The sequence below is a fragment of the Tinamus guttatus genome, unplaced genomic scaffold (assembly GCF_059628265.1).
Source record: "Tinamus guttatus ecotype Peru unplaced genomic scaffold, ASM5962826v1 Tinamus_guttatus_pri_ptg000112l, whole genome shotgun sequence".
Lineage (NCBI taxonomy): Eukaryota > Metazoa > Chordata > Aves > Tinamiformes > Tinamidae > Tinamus > Tinamus guttatus.
Window position 1 is genome coordinate 1,147,607 of NW_028288646.1, and position 10,987 is coordinate 1,158,593.

The following is a 10,987-nucleotide window of genomic DNA, read 5'->3' on the forward strand; positions in this document are numbered from 1 at the left end:
ATGAACTTTGGTAGAAAAATGCCCTAAATTTTCCACCTACTCAACTTTGAGAACTATTTCAGATTTATGAAGGAAAATGCAATTAAGCAACAAATACATTGGCCAAAAAAAAAAATGAAGGCATTCTATACAATAAAAATTGACTTTTATGTCAAAAATTATGTGTGCTATAAAGCATATTGTTTCAGGAAAAATGCCTGTATTCGCTAGTGTGTTTCATTAAAGAATAATAAAGCTATACATATTTCATTTCCTTGTTCTGAGCTGCAAGAGCTGTAACTCTATAAAATGTCCCATGCTGTCCTTGTTTTGTTGGGCTTTTTTGGGGGGGGTCTTTTTAATCTTTTTTCTTTTTCCTCTGAACTAATGAAATTGCTCTTTAAACACATACATCACTTTCATTTGAAGTGACATATCAAGGCTCAACCATTTTGTCTCTTCTCATGGGGAACAAGTCAATTGCCAGTACCTGTGCAAATCCACGCCTGGATTGCCCCAGTTTCGGTATGATTTCAAAAACAATGAGTTCCAGTGTCCTCACCAGTGTCATTCAGGTGAGATTTCAGTTGACTAGCATCTGCTGGGACTGCACCTTGAATATCTGCACCAGATCCTTATTCATCAGATATTCCGGGTTATTTATATTCATTCTGTGTCTATCCTACTGATAGGACAAGAGAAAACAGCCTCGAGTTGCACCAGGGGAGGTTCAGGTTAGGTATTAGGAAAAATTTCTACGTGGAAAGAGTGACGAATCATTGGAACAGGCTGCCCAGGGAAGTGGCGGAGTCACTGTCCCTGGTAGTGTTCAAGAAACGTGTAGATGAGGCGCTTAGGGACACGGTTTAGCAGGGATGGTGTTGAGGGGCTTACAGTTGGACTTGATGACCTTGAAGGTTTTTTCCAACCATAACGATTCTATGATTCTATGACTTGTCTCTTCTTTCAGTATGTGTCGAATCGCTGTGCGGCTGCCCAGGCGTCCACGGAGCAAGGCGGCCTTTCTCCCTGCCACCACCATGAAGCCGTGCACGACCCCCAGCTGGTGCCTTGCACGTGCCCGCTCTTCTCTTGCCAATGGGAAGGGCACCTGGAGGTGGTGGTGTCGCACCTGAGGCAGACGCACCGCATCGACATCCTTCAGGGGGCAGAGATCGTCTTCCTGGCCACGGACATGCACTTGCCAGCACCCACGGACTGGATTATCATGCACTCTTGCCTCGGCCACCAGTTTCTGCTGGTCCTCAGGAAGCAGGAGAAGCATGAAGGGCACCCCCAGTTCTTTGCCACGATGATGCTGATCGGCACGCCAACCCAAGCCGATAACTTCACCTACCGGCTCGAGCTCAACAGGAATCAGAGGCGCCTTAAGTGGGAAGCCACCCCCCGATCGGTACTGGAGTGTGTTGACTCTGTCATTTCGGATGGGGATTGCCTTGTGCTGAACACTTCCCTGGCTCAGCTCTTTTCCGATAATGGAAGCCTAGCAATAGGAATCGCAATAACCACCAGCAAAGTGCACAGCGCTGAGGCTGAAATATGAGGGAGAAGAAAAAGAAAAGGAGGAGGAAAAATAGGATCCTCCAGCTTCCTTGTGAGAGCCAGAACTTGCAGACTTTTTGGGGGGGTCTCAGGTCTTTTATGGTATTTAGTACTCGTCCACAGCAGGCATAATGTAAACATCCTGTGGTCACAGTCTCTGTGTAATGTATTTACTGTTTTGTTAATACAATTTTATGAGAAATTTTAAAGAGGCTAATTAATTTGTTGTCTCCCTCCAAGCAACTCTGGTCAGCCTTTTGAGCTGACACTGCTCTCAAGGAAAGTGTTCCTGGGGTGACCCACAGAAACTTTTCGTGTAAATATGCTATGAAAATGCGTTTCCTTCATTGTCTGCCTAATTGCCTGGTATTAAGGAAGCCTCAGTGCCTGAAATAAGGTAAAATATTCCATTAAGGGATAGAAGCACCTGAGTTGCAGCAGTGTCCTTGATCAGAAGCAGCTTCAGAGGAAGTGCTCTGCAGTGAGTTGACCTCAGATGGACTGAATTGTACAGGCCTCCAAACTATCCGAAGTTTCCCTCCCTCCCTCCTTCCCTTGGCACTGAGTGCTTATTGCCCTGTGGTTGTTTTTTTTTTTTCCATTCTAGCAATAATATTTTAACTTTTATACTGCAGTTATGGCCAAGCCCTCTGAGGAACAGCAGTGCCTGCCCCAGGGAGCTCAGAGTTTCAAAGCTCCCTTCATCTTCAGAGGATAAGGAAGCAACATTCACCACCTGGATAACGAACTTTCCGGAAGAAAAACTCACCATCTTCACAAATCTCCACTGAGACGGGGCCTGGAAGCCTCATCCTGCAATAAATCACCAGTTACAGCTGGTGGGCAGTTGATTAAATTGTACTCTTGTATTAGGATGGTGAGTGCTTGCAAGACACTGTCACACCTAGCCACAGACTTTCTAGATGTTCTAGCCCCAGGACAGAGAGCACCTATAACCAGTCCTTGGGGCATTCACTTTTTTAGCTTCTATTTCTTTAAACGGTCGAAAAGAATTTTTCAGAGAATAAAGTGTCAGGAAGGTCTCAAGTTGTGTATTGATCTTCCTGTTGAATTCTGGGCTCCTTTGCCCCCCCACATCTTATGCTGATAAATACTGATTTAAAACAATGACAGCTGGAATATCTATCTGCAAATTTGCCATGAGATTTGAAATCCTCTCTTTTAAATGCAACATACTTTTTTTTTCTTCCATATATGTGGGAAGTAGGGAATGTCCTTTTTTTTTTTGCTGGGAGTGATTCTCACACGCTTTGGGTCATGAGAGAGCATGGTCTTCTGCAAGAGCTTTTCTCTTAGATGACTCCTCAGGGAGACACAGAGACATGTGCTGGCCCTCTGTTAGTATTTGGTCACATCTGAGATCAGGAATACTTCTTGGTCGCAAACATTAGTACTGAAATCCCGCTGCAACAGAGCAATGGATTAAGGGAGAGGGATCTGCTGCAGGCATGAATGTGATGAAGGCTGGAACAGTGTCTTCTCCTGCTTCCACTTCTGCCTATGAGTGGCTGCGGTTTGCCTGCTACCCAAACACTGCACAGCTCTCTCAGATACAGCTGGTAGCTTGTGTCAATTAGTAGTCAGAGACACCAAGGCTAATTGCCTAACTCCAGGGGAAAAAAAAAAAAAAAAAAAAGAAGCCGCTTAAGAAGCTATTTAAGAACAGTCCTTCAACATTTCAAAAGCATTTCACTATAGCTAACTCTGGGTAGAAAAAAGCACTGATGCTAATCTCTCCCTGCCTGCTGCTCTCCTGGGATCTATTGTAAACTGTGCATGAAATAAAACAAATTGCAATTTTCCCAAGATGAATGCTACGCAGGGATGCTTCTGAGCTGCAGACGCAGCTCGCCTCCTTGCCTGGGCCTTCATAACAGGTCACTGCACAGGGACACGCCAGCATTTCTTCAACAGGCTGCTCATAACTGGAGGGAAATGAAGGCTGAAGCCTGAAAAGGAAGCATCAGTCCTTATAAAGATATGCCAGGGACTTTCCAGCACAACTCCTCCACCTCTAGATTTTGCGGGGAACGTGTTGGCTTGTTGCACTTCCCTGGAACACACCGGCTTCAGAAAGGCTTTCTTTTTCCCTGTAATGTTCAATATTCAGAACCAGCAACCACTGCCCTTTCCCAAAAGGACAATAATAAATAAATTATGAGCACTTTTATGGACTGAAACTGGACTCTCTAGCTCCTCTGACAAATATTCTGCTGCTGAATTAAAGCAAATCAACGGCTATAAAAACCTAAAAAAAGCAGTTTCAGTAGCTTAAAGTTGCTCAGCTCTTTTCATGCTAAGTAAGAGACATTCTGGACCTTATGTAACACTGTATTTGCTGACCAGTCACAACCAACTCCAGCCCAAGACATATTCCTTCAATTCATTATTTAAAGTTATTTATTTCTAAATAGATGACACCTTTCACTTTTGAAATATCTACTGAAATGCAGAATGCAATGTTTACTTGAACATGTCTCTACTCAAGGACCAATATTCTTCTGACAGGATGAGTGTGAGGAGCAGTTCTCTGGGGCATGTGTCTCCATCCATTGCTGTTGTCTTGTTTCAAGTTTTTCTGGTTTCAATGGGACAGTGAAAACCTGACCTCCCTGACACAGACCTCCTCAGGTCCAAAAGCCCCCCGAGATTTCTCATGATCACACCAAAGTTCAATCTCTCCAGTCCCTTTGAGATCCTTCCCCTGGTCTTATGATAAGCCCTCTCAGGTCAGTTTTGAGTTCTCAGCCTGAGATTTTCCCTCTGACTTGCGAAGTCCATCTCTTCCCACTCTGCCCTCTGAAACCTTTGCTCAGATCTTTCTCACTGACCTCTGCAGCCAACCAGGTAACCTCTTGCTGTCTTTCTCCACAGCTGCAGAGCGTCTTTCTCCACAGCTGCAGAGCCCCAGCTCTGGCAGAGATTTCATAAACCCAAACATGTTGGAGTACTCATGAAAATCTGCCCAGTAAAGCTTTCAGAACAGGAGGACACATTTTGAAGAAAATGGAGATGGAATATCTAAAACCACCTTCATCCAGAGACACCAAGATGCTTCATAAGCATCTCAGAATAAAATTCAAACATTTAAAGGTTCTTTTAGTGGCTTGCTTAAATGGAAGGCATCATTATCTCCTCAAAATTCAAAGCATACGAGCAGCCCTTCACTGCCATAAAGTGAAGGTGATGCAAATATTCAGCATGATGTGACATAAATCCTAAAATGCTGACACATAAGATCAACAAGGAATTTTGTTTATATGCACCTTTTCAGTGCCCATAACGTAGCACTATTTGCAGCTCTCTGATCATGATTAAAAGTCATGCAAGTAGCTTGCTTCTCAAATGAGATTCTAAACTTTTTGATGCTAGAGCTATTTTTTACTCTTTTATTTTGCATCTGATATTCCAAGGTATTCCACTGAAGCACTCCAAAATGCTTCAGAAAGAGTGAATAACTCAGTTCTAAGTTCTGTGAAGTAAGAAAGTACCCCTAATTTTGTACAGAAAAAAAAATGAGGCTAAGCTAAGCAGGTCTGGCAAGATTTAGTTTCTTATCTGCCTCAGAGCAATGTTCCTTTCTTTTTTTTTGATGTAAAGAAAATAACATTTGTTTTTTAGGGCAGGGGTTAACATATTTTTGTTTATGGAAGAATTGTCTTATGCCTAACTTAGCAAATTTCAACACTAATTTCATAAGGCCAATTTAGATTTATTGCTACCAGGCCCACCAGAAAACTCACTTTGGTCCTTCTGAAGTGTCTATCAAAACACACCATCAATGCTAGTGTTGTGTCTGTGACAAAAAAAAAAATGCTTTTAGCTCAGTGTCATCATGAATTGAGCTCACATGGTATATCCATTACTCCTTATAAATCATCTGAAGCATCTGGAGTCTCATCATCGTGAAGGTGACAAAGGAACTTGCTATGTGCAAGATAACAGTGCCAGGCAGATGGTCTGCTGAGAAGTAGGGCAGCAGTTCTCTTCCCACTGGGCTGTGATATCATAGTTTGATTCATACTGTCCTTTATGAATGCAGGTAAGTAAGCTACTGAGGATAGGAAGGATGGTAAATTCTGGAAAATGAAAGGTCTGTAATAAAATAGAAGGGTTATAATAAATTGCCTGGTGTTTCTGACTCTTTTGGGAGTTAGAAGAATGAAGACTGATTCATAGTGCTGTAGTATAGGTGATAGATGTGCTTTTCCAACATGTAACACAGCTGAAGAACAGTCTGATCAGAGAAAGGTCCATCAGAACAGCCAACAGCTGCACTTCTGCTCCAGCTGCATCGGAGGCATCTTCTCACGCAGAAGGGCCACAGCTTGCCAGCAGTTTAGACACAGGCAAAAGTTCTTAAATGAGTATGAAGGAAGACCTTGAAAACCTTCATAAGCAGGCTGAGGACTAATACTCATTACAAAGGCGGTTGCTCTTGCAGTGCTTTCACAAAAGGTGCCAGATTCCAAAAAAAAAGAGCCTAAAATACCCGATGGAAAGCAAATGGGAAACACCAATTACAAAGCCTCAATTAGAATGAGTTTTATCTCCTCCATTAACTGGAATTCCTCCTGAGATATTGCCTATCTGAATACATCACTTAATCTTGTAGAAAGCCTCAGGACTGAGGGGTTCTTGCTATTAGAAATTTTATCAGGTAACCTTATTGAAGATAAATGATTTTGAACTTTCATGGCAACAATGATGAACTGCTTTAACATCCATGCAGTACCAGCAGAAAAATCAGAGCTTTTAGACAAAGCAATAAATATATTCAAATGAAAATGTGAGACTGAGAACAGAGTTTTCATGTGGTTCTAAAACCTATAAATACTGACTGTAGGCAGAGCTGGTTTCAGGGCACATGCCACTGAGGTTTCAATAGGATCACTGGTGTCCATGCATGGAAGAGATACAGGAAAGCTTTATGTCTTCACCCCTGTCTTTCACATCAGGATCTACCTACAGAAATGAGTTTAGCTCTCTCCCTCCCCCAAAAAAAAACATTGGCAAATGACTGGACCACAGAACTAGATTCCACTAATTCTAGATGTATTCAGCCCATCAACGGCCAAAATCAATGTGAGTGCCTCCCTGAGCTTTGAGAATTAAAAGTGGATCTTGTAAAGAAACATTAGATCCTTTTGAATCTTTGTAAGACATCTTCTTTTTGGATGCAGGTTCCTCTCTGGGTTCTGACGGTGACAGCAGACTGTAGATGATACAGCATCTACCTTATTGGGGCCCTGATCCACTGAAAGGCCTATGGGACTACAGAAGTATAAATAAATAATAGAAATGCATAAAGTAATCATACAGTGAGCACTTTTAGGGCTGATAGCTTCTTTAAAAGTAGCACAGATACTAAAACTGATCATTACTCAGTCTGAACTTCAGGCAATGCCTGTGCTTTTGCCTAATTGAGATGGGGATGAGATCTGAAAGACTGGCAGTCTCGCTACTGCCCTGAATACTCAAGAAATACTGAGGTTAAAAAAAAAAAAAAAAGAAAAAGAAAAAGAGCCAGGAATCCTGACTGAAGCAGAAATACCATGCTAGTGCCTTTAGACAGCATATTCTTGTGACACATGACTTCGGAAGTGGACTTCCAGTAAGCAGATCTTTGGCCTGTCATAGCTCCCACTCAGTCACTTCTAGAGTTTTTCCAAAGAGGCATTTATTAGGATGAAAAAAAAAAAAAGATAAATATCCAGCATAACACAAGGTGTGACCAGAATGAAAGCTGCCTAAAAGATTTATCCGGCTTCCTTTGGGTAGACATTCAGATAACTACTCTGCTGGATTGACAGAAGACAAGGAAAGACTCAAGTCTGAAGAAGGTTGGCTGGATCCATGACAGCCTGTAAATTGCAGCTGCTGTTGCATGTGATACCTCCTGTGTTGTAAACCAGCACAGATGGAACTCAGGCTCTCCAGAAACGTGAGATCTATACTGGCTGTTACTAATAGGCCAGGCTGTGTTATGACAAATCTGCCTACACTATAAACTGTGATGTAGAAGGAATAACTCATGTTGACTGATGGTCATGTATACACTGGAAAGCAATGCTAAAAAAAAACCAAACTTCTGTACCCTATATGTCCTTAGCATATTGAGGGCAAGCGCTTAATCATATTGTCTGTGTTCAGCTGCATCTCATTCATGTGTCCCAGTTACTGTTCTTTTCTCAGCTAGAAATCAGGACAAACCAGAGCCTTGTTACCAGCAATGCAAGTGTCCAAGACACAGTGGCCAGCACAGAAACCCCATGGAGAAACCTGTGTTGGAAGACTCATCATTGTATTTAAAGAGCAACTCCAAACAGCACAGGCCCAAATGCTGAGAAGTGTTTAAGCTTTAAATTAGGAAATCCTCCCTTCCAGAGGGGAATAGTAGATTTCTCTGTTGCACAAACACAGTATGGCTCCTCTAGCACTAATGATGTCCCAGGTATGAGCTTGCTGCCCCCACTTACACTATCCAGAACGCAGACAAACGGTAACCTAGAATGATCCTTTCCATGTGTAGATCAGTGAAACCATTGCATTCACACTGCACTGCTGTGAGACATGAGAACCAGCTACAAAACAGCTAGCACAGACACCACAAGCCATCCTGCCATAGTATTCCCAACATTTTACTGAGTTAAGTCATTTGCTCCATCCATGGTAGGTCACCTTCCAATACTGAAGCTGTTAACCCTACAGACTGAATTCATCTTCAAGCAGGTATGCTACCTAACTGCATAAACCCCATTTTCTGCATCTTGCCTTCAGTAGACACAGTATCCAATTCTAGAAATGCATTTGTCCCTTCAAAGTTAACCAATACCCTGCAAGTGGTTGCTGGCAGCAGGACAAAGTGACACTCAAGTCTAGCTCCAACACAAGGGGTGGCTGAGCTCATTAGCAGCCAGAAATGACAAGAAATGAGGGAAGCTTGACAAGCAGACCCTAGAAAGTACCTCCAAAGGCTGGTCACATGCAGCACTGCCTACAGCCAGCAAAGTGCAAAAGTGACCGAAAAAGACACACAGGCTAAAGATTAAGATTTTTTTTCTACAGCAATCTTCACCTTTGGTGACAACGGTCTGGCATAAAACAGACACATCTTGGCTTTTCGACTTATTTGGCTGGGATGCAACCAAGAATAACATTTATTTGTTACATGTAAATGGAGGGAGTTGTCTAGGGAAGAGAGTCAATAAACATGGGACCTCATGACACCGTTTTCATGGAGTGACCTTTCAAAGAATAATTACATGTTAAGAGATTCAATGGTAACCATCTTTGATCAGAGAAATGCTAGCCAAGCCGATGTGGACACTTTATATCTATGAAGGAGTGTCTTTGTAGTAAGCTGTGTGCTTCATAGCTGGTTTTGGTTAACTCCTATGGGAAATGCCTCAAGAAGTCTGTGATCAAAAGATGCCCTTCTGACTGCTGAAGTACACAAGCATGTGGTCTCAGTTCCTTTAGGAAAAGACCAGATGGACACTAGTGAAGCTTGGAAACTTTCTCATTGTGACTGAAATGTCTGTTACTGCTGTCTTACTATGCAGTACTACCAACTGTATTCCAAATAGTTAATCCTGGGGAGATTTTGACCACGGTGATATGGACCTCAGACAGCAGCCTTCAGACTACAGTTACACCTGAAAGTTTTCTACTTCAAATACTTTCTTAGATATATGATCACCACCCCAAGCCAGAAGAGCTGTCTATTCCCTCATCATCCTAACTGGGAGCGTGACAGCCAGCTCAGACCCCAAAAAAAAAAAAAAAAAAAAAAAAAAAGCTCTAGTCCCCTATTCCCCCTCTGGAGAACTCCTGCTGTTTTTGAAGTCTGAGCCCTTTTGCTGTTTTGCTGTTACCATAATCAGATGATCTAAATTTTACTTAAACCACCATGTTTAATAGTTCCCAGTGTCTGACCCTGGATTTTTAGAGGTATGTTTGCAGCAATAGGCATTTGAGACACCTGAACAAGCCCTCTGTGACCATCCTCACTCCTAATGTTCCTGAATATCCAGTTGCATTAGCTTCTATCCTAAAAAGCCCTTCTTCTAACTCCTTGGTTGACCAAGACTCTCTGCATAATACCAGAACCAGAGCAGTTTTGCCTCCAGACCCTACAAAACTTTCCTAATGTCTCCACCAGCAGCAGCCCATTCCTCTCCACCAGCAGCAGCCCATTCCCTTGCAGGATTCAGCTAAGACTCCTCAACTCGGTTCTAACAGAAGGACTTTCCCAGCTGACAAAGTGTACCTAAACCTGCCTTTCAGGGATAGCATTTAGCAGGTCTTTGCTGATGAGAAAATTTGTCCCCAGTGGGGCAATGTTACTGTTAACTGGCACATGTTAAATGTACATTGTTGTAGACAGGCATCAAAGAAATTTCAAGTCATTCATAGTTAAGTCTGATTTTCAGCATGGAGACAGAGCTTTTCATACTGAGTGCCAATACATTTTCAAAACTGCACCATTGCGGATGTGCAGAAAGCCCCAATAGCCCAGGGCAATAATAAACTGCAGGCCTGCATCCCTCATGCGTCTCTCATTAAAACGTTTTCTAGGCAAGCAGCACTGTTATGATTTTCTTGCCTATATGACACTTGTCCCTGATTTTTCTGCAAGACTTTTTGAGGGAACTGGCTGCATTTGACTATTGCACAAACTGCTTCATGCTCTTCTGGGCTCAGAGGAGAGTCTTTTCAGCCTTGTATTAGCTGCCACATGTCATAACACTATTTCATTTCTCAGGGCAGACACATTTAACCCTAAGGCAAGGGTTAACTACTGCAAGGCTCTGCAAGGGTCTGCAGAGCACGAAGCAGGTGAAAGACACGTGAGAAACCTCAAGATGGGCTTCGAGATTCTGTTAGTTAGAAAGAAGCATCAGAAAGAGAAAGCACTTAGAATAGAGCTGGTGAGGTAGTGTGGCCTTCACTGAAGCTAGTTGAGGATTATGGAGAAGAGAGTGTTTTCTTGGGGCGTTAGGACTCCATGATTGGATTACAGTTCAGATCCAAATGCTTAGCAGAGCTTCCAAAATGTTGAGGTGTTTCCGCCTCTAAATATCAATGACAGTATCTTCAAAAGCCTACTATTTATTCTAATATCCAAGCAGTATCACTCTGGTAATGCCTCTAGAAAATCAATCCTCTAAGAAACTGAATCTGTTCCATAACAATGTACAGCTATACAAAATGAGACTCTCGATCAAGAGCTTCATTTGAGGACCAATGCATTGCTATTCTTTCACAGGACTTGAGCCAGGAGTCCTAAGCTTAAACATTTCAATGAACAGGGAAGGACTAAGCACAAGGGTGAGGACAAGTGCAGATAACATACTTTGAACCGAGGTGATTTGTATTAGATTGTAATTTAAGAAAACAAAGTGACATAGAAACAAGTAGG

At 42.5% G+C, this 10,987-nt stretch overlaps 1 protein-coding gene across 1 annotated transcript in view; it reads left to right on the plus strand.

The window, feature by feature from the left end:
* SIAH3 (siah E3 ubiquitin protein ligase family member 3) overlaps positions 1-1,751 on the plus strand; it is a 44,071-nt gene extending 42,320 nt beyond the window's left edge. Inside the window, exon 2 of the mRNA XM_010228138.2 lies at positions 950-1,751. Coding sequence (XP_010226440.1) covers positions 950-1,543 — 594 coding nt within the window. The 3' untranslated portion in view covers positions 1,544-1,751. The remainder of the gene's footprint in view (positions 1-949) is intronic.
* The last annotated feature ends 9,236 nt before the right edge of the window (positions 1,752-10,987 follow it).